The 16,226-nt window shown below is 40.1% G+C and overlaps 1 protein-coding gene across 1 annotated transcript in view; it reads left to right on the top strand.

The window, feature by feature from the left end:
- The first annotated feature begins 3,273 nt into the window (after nucleotides 1–3,273).
- tafa5l (TAFA chemokine like family member 5, like) overlaps nucleotides 3,274–16,226 on the top strand; it is a 43,065-nt gene continuing 30,112 nt past the window's right edge. The window contains exon 1 of the mRNA XM_058085613.1: nucleotides 3,274–3,768. Within this exon, the coding sequence (XP_057941596.1) occupies nucleotides 3,672–3,768 (97 nt within the window). The 5' untranslated portion in view covers nucleotides 3,274–3,671. The remainder of the gene's footprint in view (nucleotides 3,769–16,226) is intronic.

Here is a 16,226-nt window from a genome sequence, read left to right on the forward strand (position 1 = left end):
TTATTCATGGAGCGGTATTGCAGAAAAACGAGGAAGTCAGGTGTACAGCTCTACGGCGGCGCGGCGTCATTCATCACTCTTGTTAATTCACGCTTTGCTCTCTTTTTCAAACTTCACGAGAAGACAGTTAAACATCTCCGCAACTTCTTAATCCTTCACGGGAAAAAGTTCTGCAGCAAGACCATTGTTTGCATTCAAAGGCCCACACAACTGTGGGATAAGCCAAGTCTCTTGGCGGATAAAGTAAGAATGCCTTCGGCTACTGCTGCTTCGCCTTCTTTTCATTTCCTGTCTGTCTGTGGCCGACACAGCTGGAAGATGGATAGCGGCGCCAACCATACACTTTGTCATGGTTTCCACACAAGCTTCTAGATGGCACTGAGACACTCCGAGGCTCACAAATAGGATCGAACCTTATAGGCCAGAAGCTTCCAAGGTGTAACGTACAACAAAATGGAGTCTTTTCAGTGTGTAGTCAGTATCTATACTGTATGTGCTTAAAAAAACAGGGATTCAATATGTATATACTGTATATAATTGCATTATATTTATAGTATTGTAAATCATTTGCATTATTTTTTTTCAAATCAGAAATACAAGAAAAACAAAATAAATATGTTATTTATAATAATGTCCATTATATTTAAGTATACATTGTTTTAAAAGTATTTAAATGTACGTATAAAAGAAAAAGTGTTGCTGTATGCATAATAGGGTTACTGTTCCATTTTATATTTTATTTAAGTAATTATAATAAAATATTGGAAATTTGCATATATTATGTTTATTGTGCAAATTTTTTATATGTTTTACAAATAATTCAATAATTTAATTTTAGCAAAAAAAATTACAGAAACATTATTTGTTTTAAATATTACATTTTAACAAATAAACACTCCCTTAGTGAGCTTTGGTTTATGGTCACTGGGTGCGGAGTCTATGCAAGCAAATAACCTCCAAGATCTCTAAAAAAAAAAACAAAACAAAAAAACATTGTCTACCTCTGCATGCGCTTTAAAATGGCGGTGTCAAAGTCATGCATTGCACACTTGTACTATTGTTTACAATTAACTCATCATACTAATAGAGCAGTTTTTGTTCCATGCCACTATTACAACATTGGTTCTGTTTCTTTGTTGTGCAATACAGTTGCCACTCCGCTACGTCACATTTCGAATATTGCATCCTAAAGCTAATAACTGGTTGGAACACTCTTAGCAGCAACAACTGCAATCAAGCCAAGATAACTTGCAATGTGTGTCTTACAGTGGAGGAATTCTGGCCCGCTCCTCTTTGCAGAATTGTTGTAATTCCGCCACAGTGGAGGGTTTTCCAGCATGAAGCGCCTTTTTAAGGTCATGCCGCAGCATCTTGATAGGATTCAGGATAGGATTTTGTAGTTTGAGATAGGATAGCCTACAAAAAAAAAAAAACGGCCATTTTTCATGATATGACGGCTGCCGATACGTCATCATAAAAGACATTGAGAGAGAAGCATGATAGTGCAGCAGCACACCGGCGGGACATCTCCATTTGCTAATAAAGTGCACCTTCTTTAGTCATGCTATACAGTCTGTGTGGCAAGATGAGTTATAGTAATGATGCCGGTGTAGCGAGGGAGCCTTAAATGGTTCACTTTCACAAGATAGATCGCCTTTTTCATAATGTTTTTGCATACACACGCACACAATGTATCAGTGGCGTCATTAGGCCTATTTTAGGGGGGGGGGGTCTTCATTCCCCCTAAAATGTTCTTAAGGCCCCCCTAAATAATTTGACATTTTTTTATAGATTTTTTTTTTTACAAAAACATCTTTTTTTTACAAAAAAAATCTCTGACAAATTTCATATAATGGCCAAAAGCAGGCTAATAAGCAAGCCAATAAGCAGGCTAATACTAGCCTACTACTGCTACTCCTACTACTACTACTACTAGTAGTAGTGTTCTTAAGGCCCCCCTAAATAATTTTATTTTTTTTGTAGGTTTTTTTATAGATTTTTTTTTTTTACAAAAAAAATCTGACTAATTTCATATAATAGGGCAAAAGCAGGCTAATACTAGCCTACTACTACTACTACTACTACTAGTAGTAGTAGTGTTCTTAAGCCCCCCTAAATAATTTGATTTTTTATAGATTTATTTTTTTTTTACAAAAAAAATCTCTGACAAATTTAATATAATAAGGCAAAAGCAGGCTAATAAGCAAGGCAATAAGCAGGCTAATACTAGCCTACAACTACTACTACGAGTTGTAGTAGTAGTAGTGTTCTTAAGGTCCCCTTAAATAATTTGATATTTTTTATAGATTTTGTTTTGTAGATTTTTTTTTTACAAAAAAAAATGCAGATTTTTTTGTAAAAAAAAAAAATCTCTGAGAAATTTCATATAATAGGGCAAAAGCAGGCTAATAAGCAAGCCAATATGCAGGCTAATACTGGCCTACTACTACTACTAGTAGTAGGAGTAGTAGTAGTAGTGTTCTTAAGGCCCCGCTAAATAATTTCATATTTTTATAGATTTTTTTTATAGATTTTTTTCCATTTTTTTGTAACAAATTTCATATAATAGGGCAAAAGCAGGCTAATAAGCAAGACAATAAGCAGGCTAATACTAGCCTACTGCTACTACTAGTAGTAGTAATAATCAGAAGAAGAATAATGATGATGGTAATAATAATATATGATTATGATAATATGATTATTATATAATTGATCACTGTCCACTGGACAGAATGGTTTACTTGTGTAAATGTAATGGTGGCCTAAAACAAAAAGTATCTCTACTACAAAAGTTGGAAAGTTATATCCCAGTTCTTGTTCGTTATTTGTTTTTTGGATTTTTTGGAATGTCTACTACATTCAGTCATATCCTGTGCATGCCCCCCCCCCCCCCAGAACCTAGTGACGCCCCTACAATGTATAACAGTGTAACTTCCTTGAGACCATATTTGCTAACTTTGCTAACTCCGTATAATAGAAAAAAAATCAGAGTGTGGGTTTTCTTATTTTGTTTAGGTTGTTACAGTCCTATATTTTGTCCCTGTATCTTTAAAAAAAAAAAAACAAGTAATGTGAAAATATTGTTTTGACTGCATCCAATATGTCCTGCCTCTTGAGTGTGTGGTGACACCCCAAGTGTGAAGTGAATTAGCACTGTACTCGCTGAGGGAGTGAGGGAGGATGCCTTTATTTACCACCAGCCTCCTCCTCCTCCTTCTCCTCCTCTTCATCCGCATCATCATCATCATCATCATCATCATTCCCGCGCTTGGATGAGGAGGAGTGCGCTACACACTCTTCATCCTGTTCTTCCTCAAAGCCCACCTTTCATCGGAACCACTTGATCCCACCAAACTGGACCCCCAACACGGACGCATGCCTCAACTTGGACAACGATATTGTTACATTGGATTTGCATCACTGAGGAAAATCTTGCAGGAGGAGTTGGGGGTGGGGCGGGGGGGTTAAAAACAGGATTTTTTTTGTTTGTTTCTTAATCTTTATCTTCACCTCATTGCAAAATGGATGCCGTCGACAGAATGTGGAAACGTTCCTGGATTAGCAGCTGATGTAATTGACAGCTGGGAAGAGGAGGGGAGGGTGCACAAAGTTTTTTTTTTGTTTTTGTTTTTTCCTCAATCATCCAGGAGGAGGAGGAGGAGAAGCACGGGATGCAGTCCGGAGTCAAGACGCTCTCGGCAGGTGGAGGTGCGTCCCTCTGCTGCCTGCTGCTCCTTTGGCTTATCTATTCACATCTGCTACGAGAGGGTGAGTCTGTGTCTTTAAGTCTTCTCATGTTCTTAGTTGACCTTGTTTAATAATCTTAATAATAATAATAATAATCCTGAATTGAATGCATGATTGCATCCCACAGCACATTTCGTTTTTACTACTGTCACGGGGCAGTGAATGTAGCACGCCCCTAATGTGTTGTACCCACAAGACATGCTAGCATACTTGTAATGCGTATATCAAATACAAAGTTATATACAAAGTTTTATCCGTTTTATTCAAACTTTACACACATGATTTTCAGTCCCTTAAAGGTCATTATTTAAGGAGGTGGTTATGTTTGACTCGAATTTTGCCCACAAATTCTGCTGAGCAACAAGTGGTCATATGCGTTTGTACCGCTGCTTAGCTAGCTCGATATCTAGCTCGCTAGCTAACAATAAACCGTTGTTAATTATGACTTGGAACAAGTCAAGAAAAATATAAATGCAACACTTGCGTCTTTCATGAGTAGAACTCCAAACAGTAAAATTGTTTTTATGTACACAAAAGGCCAATTTCTTATTTCTAGCTAGCTATTTCTAGCTAGATACTAGATAGCTGGCTCGCAAACAATAAACAGTTGTTAATTATGACTTTGAACAAGTCAACAAAAATATAAATGCAACATTTACATTTTTCATGAGTAGAACTCCAAACAGTAAAATTGTTTTTATGTACACAAAAGTCCTATTTCTTATTTCTAGCTAGATAGATAGATACTAGATACTAGATAGCTAGCTAGCGAACAATAAACATTTGTTAATTATGACTTGGAACAAGTCAACAAAAATATAAATGCAACAATTACATCTTTCATGAGTAGAACTCCAAACAGTAAAGTTGTTTTTATGTACACAAAAGGCCTATTTCTTACAAATATTGTTTTAAAAAAAAACTCTCGTGTTAGTGAGCCCTGATATTCCTAATTAGCATATGATGCTAATTAAACTGCATCATTAATGCACTCCAATATACAAAGTTTTGCTATATCTGGTGTGACGTTTGTTGTGTAGCCTGTGAGATGTTGGTTTACTCCTCTTAAATAGCTGTTGTTGGATATTGGTATTATAGAAGTATATGTCAATGCACAGCATCCTCAATGGGTGACATCCCTCCATCCATTTTCTATACCACTTATCCTCACAAGGGTTACAGGTATGATGGAGCCTATCCCAGCTGTCTTCGGGGCGAGAGGCGGGGTACACCCTGGACTGGTGGCCAGCCAATCACAGGGCACATATAGACAAACAACCATTCACACTCACATTCATTAATATGGACAATTTGGAGTTGCCAATTAACCTAGCATGTTTTTGGAATGTGCTTATCCTCACAAGGGTCGCGTGGGGGGTTTGCTGGAGCCTATCCCAGCTGTCTTTGGGTGAGCGGTTGGGTACACCTTGGACTGGTGGCCAGCCAAAGACACTGTGTGTGTGTGTGTGTGTGTGTGTGTGTGTGTGTGTGTGTGAGTGACAGGAAAAAAAGCTGTGACTCATTTGGGAAGAAGAAAAGCGTTTTGGTGCCGCCTGCTGGTGTTTGCATGTATGGTGTAAATGGATTTTTCACACTGCTTTCTGTGGGAAAAATACTTTTTTTATACTGTTTAAATTCTATTGTTATCATTGGGGGCTGCGCGGCGGCAGTGGTTAGCGCACAGACCTCACAGCTAGGAGACCCGAGTTCAATCCCACCCTCGGCCATCTCTGTGTGGAGTTTGTATGTTCTTCCCGTGCAAAAACATGCTAGGTTAATTGGCGACTCCAAATTGTCCATAGGTATGAATGTGAGTGTGAATGGTTGTTTGTCTATATGTGCCCTGTGATTGGCTGGCCACCAGTCCAGGGTGTACCCCGCCTCTCGCTAAAAGACAGCTGGGATAGGCTCCAGCACCCCTTGCGACCCTCATAAGGATAAGCGGTAGAAAATGAATGAATGAAAAGTATCTGTGCTGGACTATAAATAAATTGGATTGGATCAGAAGCAAAAAAAATCAGTATTTGTATTTATGGCCAGGTCAAAAACACTGGCATTAACAGATGTGGCTGTAGGCAACCACCTGTTTTTTTTTTTAAATAATTTTATAAGTTGTTTGTCTATATGTGCCCTGTGATTGGCTGGCCACCAGTCCAGGGTGTATCCCGCCTCTCGTCCAAAGACAGCTGGGATAGGCTCCAGCACCCCCGCGACCCATGTGAGGATAAGCGGTAGAAAATGAATGAATGAATGAATGAATGAAAAGTATCTGTGCTGGACTATCAATGAATTGTATTGGATCAAAAAAAGCCAAAAAATCAGTATTTGTATTTATTGCCATGTCAAAAACACTGGCATTAACAGATGTGGCTGTAGGCAACCTCTGTTTTTTTAAATAATTTTTTTAAGTTAAGAAAAAAAGTTGTTGTCATGCATGGTACACTCGCCAGTATGTAGCTTTTGTGTTGTGCAATACCGTGCTACGTTTTTTTTCCATTCCACTTTCTCATGCACTCCAAGTAATTATTAAAAGTTACATTTTGGCACACGCAGCGCACTCTTACTGTTATTATATCGTCTGCAGCGAGGCTTCAGGTGAAACGGAGCTTATTTTAATTCAGACAGGAAGAAGGCTGGCCTGGTGCCTTTCAGAACAAGTTATAATTTCATCCTGCATAATGTCTGTGATCCCGCAGTGCTTCCCTCCTTGAATAAAACATCCTCTGGTGCAATTACACTCTCACCCTGACACAGAGGAAAAAGCAAAATGATGTTTTCTCTGCACTTCGTAGCTCGCTGTCCTCTCCCATTTCACTGTTCCATGCTTGGAAATACATAAAGAAAACAGAACACACACACACAACTACACACACACCGGATCTTGTTGGCAGATGTTGAACACTAAGTTTTTAGATTAGATCTTTTAATCAAGCTGTGGTCAGCAGTGTAATTACCGCTACGGAGGGTGGAGGGCGTCTTTGGCAGCGTGCCTGAGGGGCAGCAAAAAAAAAAGTGAAAGGATAGTGATGTGAAAAAATGAACTGCAAGCTGAGCGTGGAAAATGTTCTCCCTTTTGCCTCTAATTTACACCATGGCATCTAATATGCTGCTGTCAAACGCACTCGTGTTCGAGTGAAGAGCTCTTGTTGGGCCTGCAGCTATTTATACTGTACTCGTTTTCATCTTGTTAGTGTCTTTATGCCGCAAAAATTGTTTAATCAATCTCTGTGAACTTTGCTCACACTCGTATTGGAGAGTAAATAGAGCATGACTTTTTAGCCTTGACTATCTCTGTGTGTGAATTACGCCTGATTTTAAATCAATGCTGAAATCTTATTGTTTTGAGCTTCTAGTGCTATTATAGCTGAAACCTAGAGGTGTTTCATTGCTTTAAAAATTGTTTGAAAAGTGATTAAATCATTAATATTTCACATAATTACAGTAAATTAAATTTACAACAGATGTTCCAAAACCTATTTGTGATGCTATAGTTTAAAAGTGCTTTTACTAAACTCGACTGGGAACATACCAGTTTGTATTTGTTGCTTTAATGCAAATGACCTGTGCGTCTCCAAAAAGTGTAATTGTGCACTTTGTTTACTTTTTAAATATACTGTAATTCTGTACTAGGATTGCGCGATATGAACCTTAGCATATATGACAATATTTTTAGGATGTATCACGATATGACGATATAAAACGATATAAAATTTCAAAAGGCATGGTAAAAGTGTTCCTTTGTGACATCACAAAAGGGCGGACTTCCTTATATGGTTCATAGTTAGGAAGCACTTTCGGTGTGTGACCAATCACAGTGGATTAGGCGTGCCCTGAGGCGGGCCGTAGGTGGAATAAATTAGACTGTTTTGGCAGGAGGCACAAATCAAAATACAGGTGGAATAGGTGCAGATTCTGGAAAATCTAAAATGTTTGTGCGGGTTATTGTGTGTAGCTGCTCTATAGGAGTCCACAACTCAATCCAAAGTGTCCAAAAATTAGCATAATAGGTTTAAGTGCAGTGCTCTTATCTGGCTTGGAGACACGCCCATATAAGGAAGTCTGTCCCTCTGTGAGAGGCAGTTTTACCACGCCTTTGGAAACAAAGCGTTTTGCGCCATTACAAACTCACTTCCAAATGCACAAACGTCATTATCTGAAACTTTGTCATGGTTTAAAACGATAAATCATGTACAAAGAATATCTCAATTCAACAGGTCGAAAAATTAGCATAAGAACTTTAAGGGCAGTGCTTTTATCTGGCTTAGAGACACGCCCATATAAGGAAGTCTGTCCCCCTGTGACATCACAAAGAGGCAGTTTTACCACGCCTTTTGAAACCGAGCGTTTTGCGCCATCCCAAACGTCTTTCAGGGCTCACTTCCAAATGCACAAACTTTATTATCTGAAACTTTGGCATGGTTTAAAACGATAAATCATGTACAAAAAATATCTAAATTCAACAGGTCGAAAAATTAGCATAAGAAGTTTAAGGGCAGTGCTTTTATCTGGCTTAGAGACACGCCCATATAAGGAAGTCTGTCCCTCTGTGACATCACAAAGAGGCAGTTTTACCACGCCTTTTGAAACCGAGCGTTTTGCGCCATTACAAACTTATTTTATTTTATCTGAAACTTTGGCATGGTTTAAAACGATAAATAATGTACAAAAAATAACTCAATACAACGGGTCGAAAAATTAGCATAAAGGGTCCCTTTTTAAGTAGTTTGGAAGATTACACAAATAACTTAGATCTCTATTTCCCACAAAACTGTGTGACTAGAAATACAGATTAATTTTTTGCTTTTGCAGTCCGCTTAAATTGGGACCCGAGTGGGGCAGTTATACACTATATCCAGCAGGTAGAGCTGTTTTGTGGTGGAGACCCACTTGGTCATGTGCTTTACTGCCTCCTGCAAGACAGGAGTGGAACTGCATTGCCTGGAATGTCATATTATTTTTCAAACCAATAACATACTTAAAGTTCTTCTGCCTTGGCGGAGGTCTGGGCTCCACTGAGTGTCTTTGTGGAGAAGCTTCCACTGCCTAAGTGAGGTGTTCAGGGACCGATTTGAACCTCATTTCAGTTTTCTGACATAATAAATCAACTTGTACGTGACTGCCGGAACATAATGTCCATAACCGTCCCCTTACCTGGTCCACCTCTGTCCAAATCCAGTATGGAGGCTAGTCATTGACAGAGAGGACCAGTGTTGCAGCGCGACGTCGTTTTGCCTGCGTCCTCTCTGTAGTTCATTTGTCAGGCCAGCCAGGACAGGAAATCAAAGCGCAGCAGCCCTGTCTGCGCACGGCATCCAGCCAGCGCCCGTCGCGATGAATGGCCTGTCAGCTGCTCTCCTCGCCACCAATTTATGCAACGATAAATTTGGAAATGTCTGGATTCCCTCAGCGGACCACACTCCCAGCGCGAGCAGCACACAGTCTGAGCTGTGACTGCCCATCACAGCTTTGAGGCTGGAGAGGTGATTTGTTGCAAGCTATGGCTGTTTGTTTTGTTTTGTTTTTTAAAGCGCATTAATTAGGAGTTGGACAAACAGTTGGTCTCTGCTGTAGGCCTCATCAAAGCTGGAGAAATACTGCTGCTTTAAATTGAGATAGAGTCTCTGAAGATTGGAAACTAAGGCTGCAGTACATTCACACTACAAGGGAATTGAGATATTTTTTGTACATATATGATTTCTCATGTTAAACCATGCCAAAGTTTCAGATAATGAGGTTTTTGCATTTGGAAGTGAGCCCTGAAAGAAGTTTGAGATGGTTCAAAACGCTTGGTTTCAAAAGGCGTGGTAAAACTGCCCCTTTGTGATGTCACAGAGAGACAGACTTCCTTATATGGGTGTGTCTCTAAGCCAGATAAGAGCACTGCACTTAAACCTCTTAAGCTATTTTTTTTTGCAATTTTTTGCTTTTTTTTTTTGCTATTTTTTGACACTTTGTGGACTCCTATAGAGCAGCTACACACAATAACCCACACAAACATTTTAGATTTTCCAGAATCTGCACCTATTCCAGATGTATTTTGATTTGTGCTTCCTGCCAAAACAGTCTAATTTATTCCACCTATGGCCCGCCTCCGGGCATGCCCACTCCGCTTTGAATGGTCACACGCCCAAAGTGCTTCCTAACTATGAACCATATAAGGAAGTCCGCCCCTCTGTGATGTCACAAAGGAACAGTTTTACCATGCCTTTTGAAATTTTATATGATTTCTCATGTTAAACCATGCCAAAGTTTCAGATAATGAGGTTTTTGCATTTGGAAGTGAGCCCTGAAAGAAGTTTGAGATGGTTCAAAACGCTTGGTTTCAAAAGGCGTGGTAAAACTGCCCCTTTGTGATGTCACAGAGGGATGTACTTCCTTATATGGGCATGTCTCTAAGCCAGATAAGAGCTCTGCCCTTAAAGGAGACCTACTATGCTCATTTTTTGTCCCTTTTGTATTGCGTGGTGGACTCCTATAGAGCAACGATAAACCAGCACACAAAGCTTTCGAGTTCTTCCAGAATCTGCACCTATTCTAGCTGTATTTTTTTGGATTTGTCAAAACGCTCGGTTTCAAAAGGTGTGGTAAAACTGCCCCTTTGTGATGTCACAGAGGGACGTACTTCCTTATATGGGCGTGTCTCTAAGCCCTTTAAAGGAGACCTATTTTGCTAATTTTTTGACCCTTTTGTTTTGAGTTGTGGACTCCGATAGAGCAACGATAAACCAGCACACAAAGCTTTCTAGTTCTTCCAGAATCTGCGCCTATTCCAGCTGTATTTCCTTGGACGTGATGCATCTTTCCCGGACAAAAGCGCTCTGCTTCTGGCAAAAGCTTTTTGTGGGCAAAACCGTTCATTTCGGTGAACCGGATCATTTCGCTTCATTCAGTTAAAAGATCCGTTCATTTCGGTCAATTGGTTGTTAGCCTGTGATCTCCCGCTGTGCATAGATCTGGTCAGCCATGTCGAGTCAGTCGAGCGTCTCAGCTCCCCTGTCCGGCGTTAATGGAGACGGAAATCCGCACTAACCCAACCAATATACAGTACTTCAGTGTATGTATACTGGATTTCAGCCACCCCCCCCCCTTCTCCCTATGGCTAACCAAGGTCATGTTGTGACAAAAGATTGCCGCAGCAGGATGCTCTGACCCTCCATTAGACCCTCCATCCGACCCTCACCCACACAGACGTCTCCATGGCGACTGCTGTGTTATCGCAATGACACCCTGCGAACTGAGCTCCAAGAAAGGGCACCTGTTGGGGCGGACTTCCTTGGGCCTTACACCCATACACCCACGCATATGCACATTCGCACTCAAATCCCTTTCATCATCCAACGCCTTTGCCTCTATATCTACCCCGCTTTGGTGTGGGCGTGGCTGGGACCACAGCTTGTGCTGTAATTGGCTGTAGGTAACTGTGGCTGCCTGCCGGCCACGCTGGGATAACCACCCTTTTGTGGCACTAGTCTTGTGTTCTTGTTGTGTAAAAATGTGTTTACTTTTTTTAACAGTCCTACACCGTTTAGTTTGGAATTGTATTTTTTTCCCCATCCCCTCTCCTCTTATTGTTAGTTTGCTGTCTAAAGAAGGAGGACATCAATACAGACCTCCATTTCGGCAATTGCTCAATTTAACAATGGCATGGAAACACAAGTTCAGAACATTCAGAGATGAATGAAAGACATAATAATGGACTGTTAATATTCACCATAGCGAATGTAGTCCGTCCCTAATTTCAGCAATAATGATTCGGTATTGTCCCAATAATGTAATAGTACTGAATGACATTTAACTGCAAGGCATCCGAGCGTTAAAAGTCGCAAGGATCTATCCATCTTTTCCGAGTGAAAGGGATCGTTGCTCTTGCAAATCATCTTGACGGCGGCGGCGGCGGCGTTCCATATGCAGAGCGGGAGCTGCTTTGATTGTGACCTTGGCTGTAAAATGGAAGCAAATCATCAAGGCCGCTACAGGCGGACGAGCCGTAAAAGTACGAGCATCTTTATAGAAGAAAATGAAAAGAATTTTTACAGCTAAATCAATTTGGCAGTCCACAAAGCTCATATTTCAGCGCCCCGACCCCCCCGCCCCCACCCACTGAATATGAATTCTCTGCAGCTGTCAGCTTTGACCTCCCTGGTGGATGAGTGTAACGTTGATTGTATTTCGGCATTGTTATACTCACGGTTGAAGAGAGCATCCCAGCTTGTGAAGCGGCTCCATCAGCTTGACTTGAGTTATGTTCCTTCTGTCTTATGTCCGATTCCATTTTATGCCTGGTACTGTGCTTATATTGTCTGAGAGAGAGAGAGGGACTTGAATATCAAGGCCTGACACCGTCAATGTGTCATTGTACTGTACTCTCCGGGGTTTTAATAGTCTTCTGTTGCTCATTGCTGTCTCTGTCTTTGCATTAAATAAAAGGGGAAGGAGATCCTGGAGGGCTGAAGTGAGTCACTGACTGTCGTAGTCTTTGCTGCATCACACTCTCCAGCTCTACTTTCCACACCATGCTTTTTCTCCATCATATTCCACAGTCCCTTTCTGGGGCCTTTTTACCAACAATTCTACCACCAAAATGAAAAAAAAAACATTATTTTGGTAATGGTTTTATTTCATTTGAACATGCATCAGATTACAATTGAATGCATCACATGATCAGTTCACAGTTCCACATGTCCAAAAGGAGTAGGAAGAAGCAAAGCTTATTAAATCCTACCCCTCCATCTGGTACTTTTACAATCAGTAACTGTTACATTTGTTCACTTCCTGCTTTCCTAATATAGTTTTTTATTTATTTAATTTTTGTCACGTACCGAAGTACGAGGTTTAGCTAGTTGAATCACAATATAGATATACACAATATAGAAAGTTAACAATTAAAAATTTTTTTTTTTTAATTCTCAAAATGTATTTTAGCATTCATGATCTTTTTATTAAATGGTAAATACTATAAATAGATAGATAGACTTTCTTTATTGTCATTGCACAATAACACAGCAGTGAAATTGCCAACGAATTGTTGTTGCCTTGCTCCCGTATAATAATAGATAATAAATAATAATGTGGAGAATAAATAGATGATATCAAATACTGGTAATACTATATAAATGGTATACTACATCCAAATACAGTGGAGTGAAAAAATGTTTTATAAGTTTGTTTTAGATCATGGCTGCACGATGTAAGAGTTGTTTTTTTTTTATAATTTTTTTTTTTAATTTTTTTTTTTTTTTTTTTTGTCCCGTACCAAAGTTGGAGATTAATTTGATCTCTGTTGTCGTTGATTTTGTCTAAAAAACAATTTTTGCCAAAACCAGGTCCATTTGCATGATTGTCTTTTTTTGTGTTTTGATATTGTCTTAAAAAATGGTTGTGTTATATTCAGAGTGGTTTCATATTCCGGTCAGGACGGTAATTTATGTTTGTAGTGGCGTACAGCTGCACTGATTTTTGGCTATTCATTATATTAGCCGTATTCATACTACAGTAAACCTCGGATATATCGGACTCAGATATCGGAAATTCGCTCACAACGGACAGATAAAAAAGAACCGATTTTTCTGTAATGCATTTCCAATAAAAATTCATTGCATATATCGGATTTTTTGTCACGGATTTCGCCTATTTCGGACAAAATCTCCAGTCCCGTTCCAATGCATTTCCATTAAATTTCCCTCGCATATATCGGATGGCCGCATCGTGGCGCTCCGATTCGCCGAATCGTGACAGGCCGCTATACGACGTCATTTGCAGCGTTTGCAGCGTTGCCTGCGCGTCCAGGTACATTGGAAACATAGTCAAGGAAGTGCCTTTTTATAACGGATAAAATCCGATTTACGCATATACCGGATATAAATTCGATATATGCGTAAAACGGACATTTTCCGGTATACGCATATAACGGATTTCGCTTATATCGGACAAAACCAGTGGGAACAATTGAATCCGATATATCCGAGGTTTACTGTATGTATTAAAACAATTATGAAAGCGGTACTATGGAATATAAGTGAGGATAAGCAGCATAGAAAATGGATGGATGGGTATAGAATATTGACAAAAAAATTATAAATTGACACAATTTTAGGGAAAATAAACCAATTAATCAGGGGTTGAACAAGACATATCCACTCCAAAGCCTTGTCTGAAGTCTTTTCCAGAAGCTACAACGCTACTCTATTTCCCCTTCCTGATATGTCCCAATACTTGTGTCTAAATTGCGGTATTTGATGTATTAAATGTATTATCCCGACGTATCCTCCACTGTAGCCTTGAGTCTACACTTCACAACCTGCTCTCGACATCAAACGTCCGTCTTGTTCTAGCGAGCATATGCTTGTCACGGTAGCCAAGAGGCGCTTCTCATTACCTGGTGCATCAGAAGCCAGGTGAAGGAGGCAGATGTTTATGTCTGAAGATGTTCTTGACCATGTCCGTGATCCTCTTCTGCTAAACAAGTAAAGACGGGCAGAGGCGCCGTAGTGAAAAACAAGCGTTCTATTTTCACACTGGTGCTTGAGTTCAGATGCTATTTAAATATTATACGGCGACATGAGCAATATTAATAAACTTTAATGTTATGCAATGTAGAAGTGAAGGACTTGTGCAACATTCATTCATTCATTTTCTGCTGCTTATCCTCATGAGTGTCGCGGAGGGTGCTGGAGCCTATCCCAGCTGTCTTCGGGCGAGAGGCGGGGTACACCCTGGACTGGTGGCCAACTAATCACAGGGCACATATAGACATATAGATTATTTATCCTTTTAAAAAAAAATCAGTAAAGAATTCAGATATAGTTGCAAATGGTGATTAATCATGATTAATTAATTAATTTGAAAACTGTGATTTATCTGATTTAAAATTGTTTAACAGCATTACCATAATGGTGTGCATTATTCATTCATTCATTTTCTACCGCTTATCCTCACAAGGGTCACTGGGGTGCTGGAGCCTATCCCAGCTGTCTTCGGGCGAGAGGCGGGGTATACCCTGGACTGGTGGCCAGCCAATCACAGGGCACATATAGACATATAGATTCATTCATTCATTCATTTTCTACCACTTATCCTCACAAGGGTCACTGGGGTGCTGGAGGCTATCCCAGCTGTACAGAGGCTGGGGTACACCCCGGACTGGTGGCCAGCCAATCACAGGGCACATATAGACAAACAACCATTCACACTCACATTCATACCTATGGACAATTTGGAGTCGCTAATTAACCTAGCATGTTTTTTGGAATGTGGGAGGAAACCGGAGTACCCGGAGAAAACCCACGCATGCACGAGGAGAACATGCAAACTCCACACTGAGATGGCCGAGGGTGGGATTGAACTCGGGTCTCCTAGCTGTGAGGTCTGCGCGCTAACCACTTGTCCGCCGTGCAGCCCCCAATGATAACAATAGAATTTAAACAGTATTTATCACCAGCAGGCGGCACCAAAACACCTTCTTCTTCCCAAATGAGTCAGAGCTTTTTTTCTTGTCACTCACTCACACACACAGTGTCATCCTATAGTCAAAGTCAATACGTCAATACGTTAATTTCTTGTTATGTGTTATAATCTTCACTGCTGCTTTGTCGCTACCCCCCCCCCCATTTTATATCCTGGAGAAGAACACACAAAGCAATGGAGATAATCACTCTGACTTGTTATTGTATGTCAGTGTTTGGTGATTAGAGCATGATTGTCTCTCTCTTGGGGGTGGGGTTTGTGTGTGTGTGTGTGTGGGGGGGGGGTTGTAGATATGAAAAGCCGAGTTGTTCTTTTGCAGAGGAAAAACAAACACATTGTGATAAATAATGAAGTGCGCTAGATTTACAAGAAGTGTAATTTTTAATCAATTACGGTTGGCTCGCTGCTGTCTTTAGCAGCATGTAATTAGAATATAGTGTGTAAAGGATTTTAATTATTATGGAAATGCAGTCGTTCAAACAATACGGCCTATGATAACATCTTATGGTACATTTCCCCAAGGAAGCTTCTTAATAGAGTCCCCTCGTTTCATTGTGCAATGCGTCACATGGCATCCTTTGATAGTTTTACTGGTGAAGGAATTCAGGTGATATCGTATTGGGATATTGTAATATAATACGCGTTTATCCACGTTAACAAAATAATGGAATTGGCCAATAAAAACGTCATCGACTGTTAAATGTGGAATCTGTTCAAAATCGATTTAACGTGAATGAAACACTGCTATAATGAGGAGAAAGAATATTTATGCGGGGAAGTATTTCTCCAGCAGACCCGCTCAATCGTAGCAGAATCTAATTAGCTAGCTAACACTCGCCCGTGCCCTCCTGAACTTTACATGTCGACACAAGGACCTGAAACACCAGCAAAAGTTGACAGAAAATACTCTGAAACGCCTCTATTTTGGAACGTGAATGCAAGCTAGCTGGGTTAGCTTAGGTTAGCAGCGAATGCTAACGCATGCAGACGCGTGCACATGCATAGTTCAGTTCCAA

The sequence above is a fragment of the Doryrhamphus excisus genome, chromosome 10 (assembly GCF_030265055.1).
Source record: "Doryrhamphus excisus isolate RoL2022-K1 chromosome 10, RoL_Dexc_1.0, whole genome shotgun sequence".
In the NCBI taxonomy this organism is placed as follows: Eukaryota; Metazoa; Chordata; class Actinopteri; order Syngnathiformes; family Syngnathidae; genus Doryrhamphus; species Doryrhamphus excisus.